The following is a 14,573-nucleotide window of genomic DNA, read 5'->3' as shown; positions in this document are numbered from 1 at the left end:
TCACTAGCTCTCTCTTGTCTTTTTTTTGTACTTTTACTGGGGCTTGAACTCAGGGCTTAGGCACTGCCCCTTAGCTTTTTCAAACTCAAGTCTGGCACTCCTTGAGCCATACCTCCACTTCCAGCTTTTTTGCTACAAACAAAACAGACAGGAAAAGAACAACGGCAAGATGAGAAAGTCTGACACTTGCTTTTTCTCCAGGGGCTGATTGAGCAGCGCCTCGAGCATGCTCTCTGTGTGTGGGATTTGATATATTGGAAGGCTCAGGATAAGATGGCATGTGTTGAGTCCTCTGTGCCAGGAGGCGGTGACCTGCAGTCCACCTTAACTCTCAACTCCCCTGTGGATTCTGTGGTGCAGGCAGCGCGCCACGGTACGATTCACCAGCAGAGGGCAGTGGAGGGGTTAAACTCCCCAAATCAGAGGAGGGAGAGACCTGGTTTGGAGCAATTCTCTGAGATCCTGTGCACAATCCTTCCTCCACTCCGCTGAGGGAGCAAGGCTAAGGCACAGGGTGTGGGGTGGGGGGAAGCAACGTGGGCTCAGGGGCGCTCTTGCTTGTCCTGCTCCAGAGTATGGTGACTTAGGAGTTGACAAGCAGAAGTCCCTGAACTCCCCTCCACATCCTCCCACCCCAACCACCCCCCCCCCGCAGAGATTTTTTTTCACCAATCCCTTCCCACTTGGGGAACCTGACTGGAGTGGGGGGAATAGAAATACATGCATAGCCAATATGGAGAACAGCTTTGATGATATTTCTCACCTCTCTCTCCAGAACCTGGGCTCTTCATCGCCAAGCAAAAAGCACAGTAAGGAGAACACCATCACTGTAAGTACCTTACATGGGATGCTCCCAGGTTTGTTGAGTCGCAAGCTGGGGCATTTGGGCTATGGTTGGGCTGTTACCTTGGCAACATGGGCCACTATGCAGAAGCAATGCCCAGCCTGGAAAATGGGGAAGTTGCAAAGCTTTGGTTTGACTGAAGTTCTCCAGCCCTTCCCTCTCCTCTCCTTCCCCTGACAGTTTCTCATTTCACCTCCCTCTTCTCCCTGCTCCCCACCCCTCCACATCTTCCATGAAGAAATGGCCATGGGGGAGGGAGGGCATGGAGAAATGGAAAAGAAGCCATTTTTGTAGGGCGGACAGGGGAAGCTACATGTGTCAGAGCGGGTTGAAGAAGGTGGACCATGCTGTGCACAAGTGAGGTGACGTGTAAATTACAGCACGGTAGGGTTGCTTTTGTGCGGGGGAAACTTCTGGAAGCTGTCAAAGTTAAAAAGCTAGAGATGGCACCCTAAGAATAGAGTTCCTGGGAGTTCCCAGTGACATGCAGTCAGCTTCTGCTTAGACCCGCCAATCCACAAAGGAGCCCTATCCCCCCACCCCCCCTTAACCCTGTGCTAGACTGAGGGTGGGGGCTGCCCCTCAGTGCCCCCTCCTAGGGGAGGAAGGAGCTGTCCATCACCCAGCAACCATCAGACTTAAGACGTAGAGTCCTGGATTTGTTGTGTTTGTCCAAGCATAGGAGAATTGGACACAGGGCTGTCCTTGATTCTACAGTGGGGAAATGAGTGGGCTCCAACTTCCATCACGCTAAGCTCTTCTGGCTGCCTCTGTGGATACAAAAGCAAGAGCAGGGAGCTTTTTCCTGGCTTCTCCATGCTGACAGTACTACTCTGTGGGAGCAAAAGACAAAGACTAACCACTGTCAGCACTGCTGGGTGTGCCTCTCTTACCTACAAGCAAGCAGCGTGCCACATGGCTCCCTGTGTCCCCTGGCTGCGAGAGGTATTCTACAATTGGTATAGTATGATGGTTGCTTATCTGGTTTCTGAATCCAGACTGTTGCATGGAACTGTTGAGCTGGGCAACCTTTGGGTCCAGTTCCTCCACTTTACCCACCTCACTGGTCACATCTGTGAAAGGAGGAGGTGGTAGGGCACCTGTGATGAAGGACTGGGTGAAGACTGAATGGCTCTGTGTGGGTAGAGCACTTAGAATAGAGCCTGGCACATCGGAAGTGCTGGATACCTACCAGTGTGAGTCTCATCCTGTTTACAGACCAGAAACTGAGGCACAGAACAATACTGTTCCAAGGTCACCTAGCCAAGAAGCATTGGCTGGGTTTCTATGGTTCTTTTTTTTTTTTTTAAATATAATCTTAGCTACTTGGGAGACAGAGATCTAAGGATTGAGGTTCGAAGCCAGGAAAGTCCTAAAGCCTCTTCTCTCCAATTAACCACAGAAAAAAGCTAGAAGTGGTTCGGTAGCTCAAGTAGTAGAGTAAAAGGAGCTTAGGGACAGCACCCAGGCCCAGAGTTCTAGGCCCAGGACCAGCAAAAAGGAAAAGAAAAGAAGAGTAACTGAGCAAACGTGGCTGGAAGCATGACTCAAGCCTTGAGTCCAAACCCTAGTACTAGTCCCCAAAGAAAAGAATATACGAGGGACACACCTGTTAGCAAGGTAGAGGAGAGACAAACAGGAAAAATGAAATTTTCTTTGGAACAGCAAGTCTTGTCCTCACCTTTGTGCCTTTCCTGATCCTTTTTCTGCTACTCTTCAAATGGGCTGCAACATGAGGTTCCTAGTCCAGGCCTCCAAGATAGTGGTTGTAAAATGTAGGTTCAGCTGTAGTGGTACATGCCTGTATGCCCAGTTAAGAGGATCAAGGTCCACATCTGGTCAGAGGCGAAACTGTAAGATGATCAGAAAAATACCTAATGCAGAAAGGGCTGGAGGCATTGCTCACATAGTAGAGTAGTTATCTAGCAAGCACAAACCACAGTACTGCCAAAAAAAAAACCTAAAAATAAAATAAAATGTAATAAAGAATACAGATTCCTGAACGATATCTACAGTTCTGTCTTTGGGGGAATAGAATATAAAAATTTGCGTTTTCACCAGTGCTTGTAGCAGTTTGAAAATAAACCCTTCTGCCTCAGAAAATTGTTGCCAGGGAAACTGAGCAAAAAAGGGACTGGTTATAGATCACAGAGCAAACCAGGAGCACTTGAATTCGAGTCTCCTCCCAGCTGCCAGTTCCCCAAGATGTTGCACCACACTTGCCTGGCCACCATGGCCCCATATGTTTCCAGGCTAAAGATTTCTGTACCACCATCCCCTTTTTCTCATGCCCAGGCCTTTGCTCTGGATTCAGATCATCCAGAGCTCAGGGATTCCTCAGAGAAAGAGGGGACAGCCTGTTCCCAGGAGACAAGGATGCGAGCTTCCTTCTCCCTAGGGCGTAGAATCACCCACACTGTCCAGGCCTGAGCACCGTGGGGCTTTTTCCTCACTGAGGGGTTGGAAGAGGGCGCAGTTCTGAAGCTCAGTGGCCTGGAACTGGATAGGCAGGCCAGACACATGGGTGTCCTGGTGGGGCGGGGCAGAGTTGGCAGCTTTGGCTGGCTCTTGTCCCTGGCTGTCACCAACGCTGAGCTGGGCTGGCAGATGGAGTGGGCTTGTTGGATTGAGAGTGATAAGTACTAATGGCCACTCATTGCCTTCAGCATCTCAGAAAACTGCAGGGAAGATGACAGTCAAGCTCCATGGCCGTACTCTCTCCTGGAGAGAGAAGGAGGAGGAGGAACTTGGGGACCCTTGTGCTCCTTAGACAGGGCTCCATGGGTAGAGCTGGGGTCAGGGTGACAAGAGCCAGTTCTCCTCTCCTCATCCCAATTCTCTGGCTTTTCCTCTCCTCCACCCTCCTGAACCAAGAGGAAGATCCAGGAGCTCTGAGCTGTCAAACCAGGCTCCACTGGCATTGCAAGCAGGCAGCCCAGACAGGTGGTAGAGGAGGCAGACCTGGGCAGAAGATAGACACCCTATCTTCTCACATCAGCCCCTTTGGAGGGGTTCAGTGGCTCTGACACCACAGATGGGTGCCTCGCTGTCTGCATCTCTGCCATTGGTACCCCAAAGTTTAGGGGGAGCATCCCCTGCAATCTTGGCTGTTTCTGTGTGGAATGGGCCTGGTAGAACTATCCTTTATGTGCTGGGCACCCTAGCAGGGGCAAGGCAGGGGGCATAGCTCTCGTCATGGTCCTGAGCCTGGGGAGCTCAGGGGGGAGAGGGCAGGGGTGGCCACCAGAACTCCCCTACCCCAGCCACACTGGAAGGTAGTCCCCTCTTTTGCTCACTGCTAAACACTGAGCCCTACTGTTTTGGGGTTGAGGGCTTAGCCTAGCTGTCAGTCCAATGTGGATTTAAATACTTTTGTGACCTTCGGTTTCCTCATATCAAATGAGGGTGATGTTTCCTGCCTATCGTAAGAGTGCATGCCCAGCTCTGAGTCATAAGCCCTGAGTCAGTACTCTCCAGGAACCTGTCCGTAAAATGCAGTTCTCCACATTCCCGCCAGGGGGCAGAGGGTTTCAATACCAAAAGGTCCCTCTGGGCTATGTGCAAGGAAGAAGTCCCCAAAACAAGAACTGACAGAGGCAGTGACTGGATCTACATCCACACAGCTCTGCTTGGGTAGGGTGGCAGGGCCATTTGAAGGACGCTACCCTTCTAGTCCCTGAGGCAGGCATCTCTTTGGAAGGCCATGCAGGAGCTTAAGAGCAGGGCTCTGAGGCTCCGTCTCCCACTCTGCTGGATATAAGGCCTTCTTCTGGTGGTGCCAAACTCCCATTGTGTGGTTCCTGAATCACCTGCATCTCCTGGGAGCCTTTGCCCCACCCAGACCTGAATCACACAACTGCAACTCCAAGGCCCACATCACCCCAGCTCCAGGACAGAGGATGGGCTGGATGGGACTTAAGAGGATCCCTGCTATCTGCCTGGTGCCATCTCTCCTCAAGTTAGTGGGGTGTGTCTTTGAGGACATGTTAGGCTAGGCAGAAGCATTGGTTCTCTCAGGTCTAGGACCCACATCTATCAAAAGCCGCCACATCTCACGGTCAAGTTCTTCCTTTGTGGGAAGATGTTTTACCCATGAGAAACCAAGGCAACTCTGGGTGAAGAAAAACAGCTGAAGAAAGGAAGGGTAGAGCATGAGGTTTCTTAGGAGGCTATGATACCTGCTTCGAGCAGTCAGCATTGCATTCACAGGTTCTGTGCCTGTGGTTCGGCCACTGAACGTGGAAATCGTGTTCCTAAATTGCATCTGAACTGAGCATGCGCAGACTTCTTGTTATTCCCTAAGCAATATAACAGGTATGTGGGCAGCATCTACGTTGCAGTAGATATAAGAAAACTAGAACTGAGCAAGGTGCCAGGTGATCGTGCCTGTAGTCCTGACTACTCAGAACGCTGAGATCTAAGGATCCTGGTTTGAAGTCAGCTTGGGTAGAAAACTCCTTGAGGCTCTTATTTCCAATTAAACACCAAAAAGCTAGAGTAGAGATATGGCTCAAGTGGAAGAGTCATCCTTGAGTGAAAATGTTAACACATGCGCATGTGCACACACACGTTTAGTAATGGCTGTGTAAGTTCTTTACAAATAGGATCATTTCATCTAAGGAATTTGAACATCCAAGAAGTTTGCTTTGTGCAGAGTTCCGGAAGCTCCTCCCTTCCTCAAACGGAGGGGCAACTGTACTCTTAGTCTGCTAGTTCTATATTATTAGCAGGGTATTTGAAATCGTGTCTTTTTGCCAGCCTGGACCTTTTGAGCTTATGACCTTCCTACCTCAGCTTCCCAAGTGTTTGGATTATAGGTACCCACGGGCATGGTCAGTCAATCAGTTCCACAATAATTAACACTCCATATACTTAGAGGTTAAAGATTTTGTAGCATTAAATTTGATTGCAGTTTTTGTGAGCTGCATGATGAGAGCAAAGTAAAGATGGTCTGTGATCACCATTGCCAGTTATGAGAAGAGTGAATGGAATATATGAAATTAGGAATACATGAAAGCCCAGAAAATACCCTCAAGCTTGACCTAAGCAAACTGTTTCCTGAGGCTGGGGGGAGAGGCTCCCTCCCACAAGCCTGTGTTTGAAAAACTAGAGCAAAAAGAGCCTGAGGCCTGGCTTAACTGGTAGAACTCCTGCCTAGCTGTGCAAGGTAGATGTCTGTCTCATTTTTTGTCTACTTATGTTCTACACGGGTAGTGGAGTCATGGTCAAGCCTTTTGCAGACATAATACTTCTCTAGTGCAGACATGTATGAGTATCCCTGCACTTAGAAGCAAATGTATCTGTAGTAAAGGCTCTTAGAAGTGTAGGTGCTGAAAGCCAGCCTTTGGGAGCTCACAACTGTAATCCTAGTTACTCTGGATGCTGAGATCTGAGGATCTAGGTTCAAAACCAGCCCAGGCAGGAAAGTCCATGAGACTCTTATCTCCAATTAACTACCAAAAAGCTGGAAATGGATTTGTGGCACAAAGTGGCAGAACACTAGCCGCAATCACAGAAGCTCAGGGATAGCATCCCAATGCTGACTTCAACCCCCAGCGCTGGCACACACATACAAAAGCAAGTGCAGTTGCTGAGTGGAAGGATCCATGGCAAGTGTTTGTAATTGTGACAGAGCCTTCCTACCTCCAGGCAGTCAGGTGGAGTGCAAGTGTCTGTGGTTCCAAAGTTGAAATGCTGGCCTGTGAAGCCTATCCCATGAGGGTGGCCACAGGAAAGCCTCCTTTGTACTCTTCTGGACGCAGGGACTAATCCTCCAGGAAAATTGTTTCCTCTCTGCTCTCCGCCCTGCAGATCAACTGTGTGACGTTCCCTCATCCAGACACCATGCCTGAGCAGCAGCTGCTGAAGCCAACAGAATGGAGCTATTGCGACTACTTCTGGGTAGGTGCTGCCTCAGTTTACCCCCTCCTCAGGGTTTCCAGCAATCAAGAGTCTACATCTGGAAGACACTATGAGGAGGGGAAGCTTTCTTACTGACACTTGGAGGTAGAGTCGCCTGTCTGAATCACAGAATGATGATGGTGGCATGCCTTGAATCGATTTCTTTAAATCTACAGAGCTGAGGTTGGTAGTTCATGCCTGTAATGTCAGCTACTAGGGAGGGTAGAGATCAGGAGGATCATGGTTCAAAGTCATCCTGGACAGAAAAACCTTAGGGAACTCCCACCTCAATAAACAAGCTTGGTGTTGTGTCATATTTCTATAATCCCAGCTACCTAGGAGACACTGGTAAGAAGATTGTAGTCCAAAGCCAACCCCAGATAAAAACAGAAGACCTAGCTGGGCGTGGTGGCTCACGCCTGTAATCTTAGCTACTGAGGAGACTGAGATCTGAGGATCAAGGTTCAAAGCCAGCCAGGGCACAAAAGGACTTGAGACTCTTATCTCCAATTAACCTCTAGAAAAACTGGAAGTGGATACAATACAATATGCCAGGTAACAAAGTCAATACCGTAACAATATGAGATTAACCAAAGGGCAACAAAGGAAAAGAGAAGTAACATAGTACATTAAGAACAACAGTTGCTCAAGATAAAACTCTTATTTCCATATCCTTGAGACCCTTTCATTGTATATATGTTTATTTATTTGAAATAGGAAAGGGAAGGGGTAAAACAAGATGATTGGAAGGAGCTAGGGGGAGGGAAATGGGGACAAAAGCATAAGAAGGGGTATCAATGTGTGAGAAGGAATGCACCTACTATCTGGCAAATGTAACTGTAACCCCTCTATACACTACCTTGATAATAAAAAAGAAAATGAAGAAAAGAAAATGGGAAGTGGGGCTTGGCTCAAGAGTAGGGCCGTAGCCTTGAGCTGAAGAGCTCAGGGACAGAGCCCAGGCAGAGGTCAAATCCCATGACCCACCCAACACACACAAACAAAACAAAACACCTTACATGAAAAATACCCAACAGGCAGAAGTGTGTCTTTCTTTTCTACCAACGGCTTCCACATTAGGAGATACCAAAGATGCTTAGTGCCCCCCCCACACTAGGACCTACCCCAGCCCCTCCCATTGTGTTACTCCTAGGCCCAAGGTCTGTGCAGAGGGCATGGAACTGCCCACAGCCAAAGGTGGGAAGAGTAACAAGAGGACCTCAGACAGGGCTCACAGTGCATATGACTTGGCAGGATGCAGGGGCTTGTGCTATTTGTGGTAGGGAGGGCCGGAGCTTTGAGAAGAGATCCAGGGTGATATGCTGTGCAGGCTGTAGGTGATGGGGAGAGTAGGTGCAGGATTCAGTCTGTCCTGTGTGACTGTAACAAAGCACTTGAGGCTGGGCCATGTGTGGTGAACACAATTTTAACTGGCTTCTGAAGGCTGCACTGAGCTCCAACACGCGGGAGCTGCTTCCCCTGGGTGAGACTGTGGAGATGGCTGCTCTTGCCAGCCTTCGCCAGCTGGGAGCCAGGTGGCTGGTAAATCTGCATGTGCTCTCTGGACTGGCACTTCCCTGCACTCCACTCTCCTAGCTCCAGACACTTATGCTTCCATTTCCTTCTAGGCTGATAAGAAGGACCCACAAGGAAATGGCACCGTGGCTGGATTTGAACTGCTGCTCCAGAAGCAACTGAAAGGCAAACAGATGCAGAAGGAAATGTCAGAGTTCATCCGGGAAAGGTGAAGCCCAGGCCCTGCCCAGGCCCCTCCCGCCTCCCCCTGCCAGCCCTACCTGGGGTCTCAGCACTGCAGTCCCCAGCCCTGCGATGTTAGAAGACAATGCATGGGCTCCTGGGACTGACCTGACCAGTAGACGTTGGGCTTTTTTATTTTGCATAGTGTTTCTCTAAAGTTTTGAACCAGCACTGAAAAAAAATATCTCTTGTAAATTTTTAGCTGAAAGTCTGTGTAACTAACATCTCTTGAGAAACTAGAAAGTGGACAAGACAGGTTCTCCACCCTTCTCCAGTAGTTGACTGGAGTCAGGTACCGGTTTCTCTGTGGGAGGGTCATGGTCTCATTATGCTGCAGTCCTCACCATTCCCCACTGTACCCCCACAGACCCCACCACTTCCTGATTTCCCTTTGTGGCCTTCGGTTGAAGCATTGCTCCTGACCATAAACCCCAAAGGGGAATATTAACTTTTTTTAAAAACAAGTTCTGGGCTTGAACTCAGGGCTTAAGCACTGTCCTCAGGCTTTCTCAAGGTTAGGGCTCTACCACTTGAGCCTCAGCAACACTTCTAGGTACCGAGGAATAAAACCCAGGTCTTCGTGCATGCTGGGCAAGCACTCTACCACTAGGCCAAACTCCTGGCCCCGGGGAATGTTAACTTTTAACTCAGCTTCATGAGAGTTGGCGGGGAGAGAACTAGCCCCATAGCCTCATTTCTGTCTCCGGTGGTTTATCCAAGTACAGATAAAGAAACCATAAATCCAGCCCAGTGAAAACAGGGGGAGCTACAGAAGAATGTCGTTCCTCCCTCTCCTTCCTTCTGTGCCACAAACCCACACACCTGCACCCATGTGCTCACAACTTGCCAAACGCTAGAGTTTCCCAGGTGTACTGGAAATAGTTTCAGCAAATGGCAACATCTTTTTCACAGATTTCTCTCTTTGAGCACTGTCCCCGAGCTTTTGTGCTCAAGGCTAGCGCTCTATCACTTGAGCCACACCCTCACTTCCAGCATTGTTTTTGAGGGGGGAGGTGCAGGAAGAAGACAGTTGATTGGAGATAAGAGTTTCTGTTCAGGCTGTCTTTTAACTAGGATCATCAGACCTCAGCTTCCTGAATAGCTGGGATTACAGGCATGAGCAACTGGCATCCAGCCACAGATTTCATATGTATTCATTCATCAGGGAAAAATGCTTTGGCATTTTTAAAGTCCCTCTCTTTTTCCTTAGGAAGCCTATTCTGTATTTTATAATTATTTATTCTATAGTCCATTAAGCTGGTAAGAAATTGGAAAGCTGTATTGCTCAGGTACAAGACAGCAGAAGTATAAAACAGACAAATAGACAAAGGTGTGTAAGCTTTAGCCAGACAGGACCACGACCGTAAGAGTGTGTGTGTGTGTGTGTGTGTGTGTGTGTGTGTGTGTGTGTGTGTGCCGCTTCTGGGGTCAAACTCAGGGTTTAAGTTTATTCACTTTCATTCATTTGCATTCACTGGCACTCTATCACTTGAGCCACAGCTCCACTTCTGGCATTTTTAGTAGTTAATTAGAGATATAAGAATCTCTCAGGCTTTCTTGCCCAGGCTGGCTTTGAACTACAGTTCTCAGATCCCAGTCTCCTGAGTAGCTAGGATTACAGTCGTGAGCCACCAGCACCCAGCTCTGTGCTCTTACCTATGTGGAATTAGCCGGTGCCTGGACACTCCAGCCTTCCCGGAGGAAATGCAGATTCCTGAAACTTTCCTCTGTGCATCCTGGAGTCTCATGGTTAATTAAGAGCCTTCAAGACCAGGAGAGGTAAGAGTCTAGTAGCATAGGTTCGAGTGTCACCGGCCAGGGATGCAGTCCTGGTCCCCTGGGCTCAAGAAAATGGGGCAGGAGATAGAGAAGGTGTGGCTGGCTACCCACAGGAAGCTGAGGAGGCAGATGGCATTTGCCCCATCTGTGCCAGCATATGCCATTGCCAAGATGACATGTTAAAATCTGAGATCCAGAGGTTTCAGCCACAGTGCAGAGTTGCAGCTAGCAATCCCCAGAATCCTGGTCATGGAGGTACAGAGGAAGCCATACAGGTGAGAGGGTAATGGAAGCTAAAAAAGTGTGAGACTCAGAAGGACTGCTGGAGCAGCCAGAGATGGAGGTTAGGACTGAGCCGTGTGAGAGGTAACAGATCATGGATGTCCGTGCCTAATTATGCCATATCATTACACAAAATAGACCCACCCGTCTTGGTCAGCCACCCCCTCACCACACCCTCTCAATACCAGCTTCAGCCTGAGCAGCCAGGAAGCCAGTGCTGTTCCCCAGGGTCTCTGGATTTTTCTGACCCACCACCAGAAGGCACAGAGGGCCTGGGGGGGGGGGGGTACCATTTCTATGGCTACCTCTGGGTCATCAGCACAGCTTCCCTGCCCCCCACTGGCCCCAAAGAGTACTTAGGTAGTGCCTGATGCCTTTAACACCCCACACTTGGGCACACAAGTCCTTGATTTCACAGAACACCCCCTGGAGGCTTGCCTTAAACTCATGTCAAGTGTTCTCTTCTCCAGGGAAATAGAATGGAGCTGCAGTTCTGGACACTGCCTGGTTTCCATGGAAACGCATGTGCCCTTGACAGTTCCTGGCAATTAGAGACACTGGGGGTGGGAGACCCTAGAGGGATGTTCTGTTCTTGTTTCCAAGGGGCCAACAGCCATCTGGGAGGACCTGAACCTAGGTTTGGGGGCAAGAAAAGAATGGGAACACACTGGAAGCCCCTGGGGCCCATCACAAGTTGCATTCATTCATGTAAAGGTTCTCATGGGCCCAGTCCTGGGCTCGATGCCGTGCAAACAGCACATTACATCTTCACAGCCCTGGTGACAGCAGAAATGGCCTGTTATTCAGATCAGGAAATACATTCCATTTCAGCTACCCACTGAGTAGCTATGAAGCCCCACTGTGTGCTGGGAAGAGAGGAGAGGCCATGCCCTCTCCTAGCTCACAGTCTAGTAGGTGTGCTAGATTCCCTTACACAGCTGACACATGGTGAGGTGACAGGTCCCGTCCATTGTGTAGCGGCAAGCTGACATGTTGGGTTTGCTCCCTTTGCAGGATAAAGATTGAAGAAGAATATGCGAAGAATTTGGCCAAACTCTCCCAGAATTCCCTGGCTGCACAGGAGGAAGGGTGAGTTGGGAGGAGTCTGAGAATACTTGGGAGGATGAGGATATGTGGAAGAAGGGGGCATCCTCATTTGCCCATCATTGGTTGGGGAATCTCACTAGATTGGATCAAGATGGCATCCGTGTGTGACTTAGTAGCTTGTGTGTAGCTGGAGGGAGCTCATGACATAAGTGCCTCCATGGCTTAATGTGGGAGCCCCTTTCTCAAAGAAGGTCACTGGTGGTCGTGGCTCAGGGTTTGGACAGCCACAATCCAGGAAAGCACTTTTGCCTTGTTGTCTCTCTAGACACCCAGGCCTCCTACCAGGTGCTAGAACCTTCCATAACTCCCATGGTACTGTGCCCTGGCATGTAGATACACACCCCTGTTCCTCTTTGTCTGAGGGCAGGCTGGGGAGAAACTAGATCTGAGAGGATTGTGTGTGTGTATATGTGTGTGGTGTGCTGGTACTAGGGCTTGAACTCAAGGTCTGAGTACTATCCCTTAGCTTTGTTGCTCAAAGCTGGCAACTTTACCATTTGAGTCACAGCTTTACTTCCGTCTTTTGGTAGCTAATTGGAGATAAGAGTCTCATGAATTTGTTTTTGTCACATAATATATATGATTCTGTTTATATGAAATATCCAAAGTAAACAAAACCATAGGGACAGAAGGGGTTACCAGGCCCAGGGGAGGACACAGGGAATTGTTTGAGGAGGTACAGCTTTCCTTTATGGGTGTATATTTGTCTGATGCGGCTGCAATCACAAAATAACACAGACTGCACCATATGGCGGATATTCTAAATACCATGGAATGGTTTGTGTTAGATTGGTTCATTTTTATGATACATGATTTTTTTATCTCTGTTTAAATAAGTAACAGAGCATCTCAGGAAGTTAGAGTTGAAAGTGCTTCCATTTTGACCACAGTCCTGTGTAAGTGTGTTTTAATCCCCCTGCAAAGGGAGACAAACCCCCAAGGAAGACACATCGTTGGGGAGTTGTGGTTGTCAGACAGCTGGGATGCGAAGCACATCTAAATCTGCCTTCACAGAGTAGAATTCTTCAGGGGAATGCAGATTTTACCAGGCAAACGTGGCATTGATTAAGGCCTTGGCATGTACTGGTGGTGCGGAGGAGAGCCGTGATTCCCACTCCCTGCACGGGCCACAGGACTTCCCAGCAGGGCTCGTGTGTCTCTGCCACATACATTCATGGCAAGGGAGGCTTTCTGACCCCCCATTGTGGGGTGTACTGGCTTGCGATGGGGCAGGAAGTTGGCCTGGAGGGAAGTAGCCTTGCAGCCAGGGGAGGGGGTTCCGGCCTGGCCTTCTTCCCTGCTCTACTGTGCCACTCCACAGCTTTCCGGCTTCTACCTCCTGGGGCTGGGTTCCTGCCAAGGACACCATGTCCTGCCAACACACACACACATGCTCCTAACTGTGCAGCCATGCTCCCACGCCTGACCTGTACCCCCATGCCAGGTACATGGGCACGGGCAAACCTGGGAACAAACAACACAAGCTCACATCCAGACATCAAGGTCATATAGTCATAAGCCCTGTTCACCATTGTGTACACAGGCGCCCCTCCCAAACACACACATTTGTGCAGACACATGCACTCTCGCTCTGCTAGCAGACATGGAGGCAGTAGCCTCCCTGGGATCCCTGGCACTCAGTGTGCTGGTTTGCATTTATGTACCATTGTGGACATATACCACAGTCCATCTTAAAAACTGCCAAAGTAGGCTGAGTGCTAGTGGCTCACATCCATAATCCTAGCTACACTGGAGGATGAAAATAAAATGGGAGGAAAATGGGAGGATTAAGGTTTGAGGCAAGCCAGGGCACAGAAGTCCTAGAGACCCCAACTCAAGAAAAGAAGAAAAGTTGGATGTAGTGTCTCATAAGATTTTTAGGGGGTAACAAAACAAAAACAAAATCCATTTAGATACATGCTCATTGGAGGGGATGCTGTGAGAGATTTGGCCTGTGGTAACCCCCAAGACCTGGTTAGATTTCACAGGACATGAGCACAGGAATGAATGAGCAGAATTTGGTTAGTTACTCTGCCTTGAGTTTTTTTTTTCTCCTGTGTGCAAAGGAAATGCGGTTTCGATCACTCCCAGGTGGCAGTTACGATGGTTACCTGCATTTTGATTTGGTATGCTTTAAACTATATATTAGTATAGAATTGTTCTGCGCAGGTACTTAGGGCAGAACACACACACACACACACACACACACACACACACACACACACACACTTTTTGATCATGTACCCTCCCTCCTAGGATAGCTTGTGTAAGATTTGTATTCTGTTGGCTTTTCCATTCTGACATTTGTACATGTGGTGTGAGGTCAGGGTTAAGATCTCTTCCTGTCTTTTGGATAATATAGCTGTCTTCACACAATTATCTAAAAAGTCTGGATGCTGGTGACTCACTCCTGTTATCCCAGCTACTCCAGAGGCTGAAATCTGAGGATCATAGTTCAAAGCCAGCCCAGGGAGAAAAGTCTCTGTGAGACTCTTATTTCTAAATTAACCACTCAAAAGCCAGAAGTGGTGCTGTGGCTCAAAATAGCAGAGTGCTAGTCTTGAGCAGAAGAACTCAGGGACAGTGCCCAGGCCCTGAGTTCAAGCTTCAAGACATTAATAATAATAATAATAATAATAATAATAATAATAATAATAATAATATCTGTGTGAGGGCTGGGGGTGCAGCCCAGTAATGGAGCACTTTCCTAGCATACATGAAGCTCTGGGTGTCCGTCTCCAGTATGTGCATACACACACACACACACACACACACACACACACACACACCAGTCAGTCCCTTCATTGACATACTTGGTGCCCATATCTGTGTGATTCTTACATTTTCCACTTTTGTGTGTCACCATAATGGAATACCACAGGCTGGGGAATTCATAAAGGAA

The 14,573-nt window shown here is 48.8% G+C and overlaps 1 protein-coding gene across 4 annotated transcripts in view; it reads left to right on the top strand.

The window, feature by feature from the left end:
* Positions 1–14,573, top strand: part of Gas7 (growth arrest specific 7) — a 197,099-nt gene that overhangs the window by 165,339 nt on the left and 17,187 nt on the right. For all 4 annotated transcript variants that reach the window (XM_090349529.1, XM_090349531.1, XM_090349530.1 and 1 more), the window contains 4 exons: positions 776–829; positions 6,656–6,745; positions 8,374–8,489; positions 11,579–11,653. In XM_090349529.1, the coding sequence (XP_090205655.1) occupies positions 776–829; positions 6,656–6,745; positions 8,374–8,489; positions 11,579–11,653 (335 nt within the window). The remainder of the gene's footprint in view (positions 1–775; positions 830–6,655; positions 6,746–8,373; positions 8,490–11,578; positions 11,654–14,573) is intronic.

Source organism: Megascapheus bottae, chromosome 17, assembly GCF_031878675.1.
Source record: "Megascapheus bottae isolate mThoBot1 chromosome 17, mThoBot2.hap1, whole genome shotgun sequence".
In the NCBI taxonomy this organism is placed as follows: Eukaryota; Metazoa; Chordata; class Mammalia; order Rodentia; family Geomyidae; genus Megascapheus; species Megascapheus bottae.
This window is presented reverse-complemented; position numbering and strand designations above follow the sequence as displayed.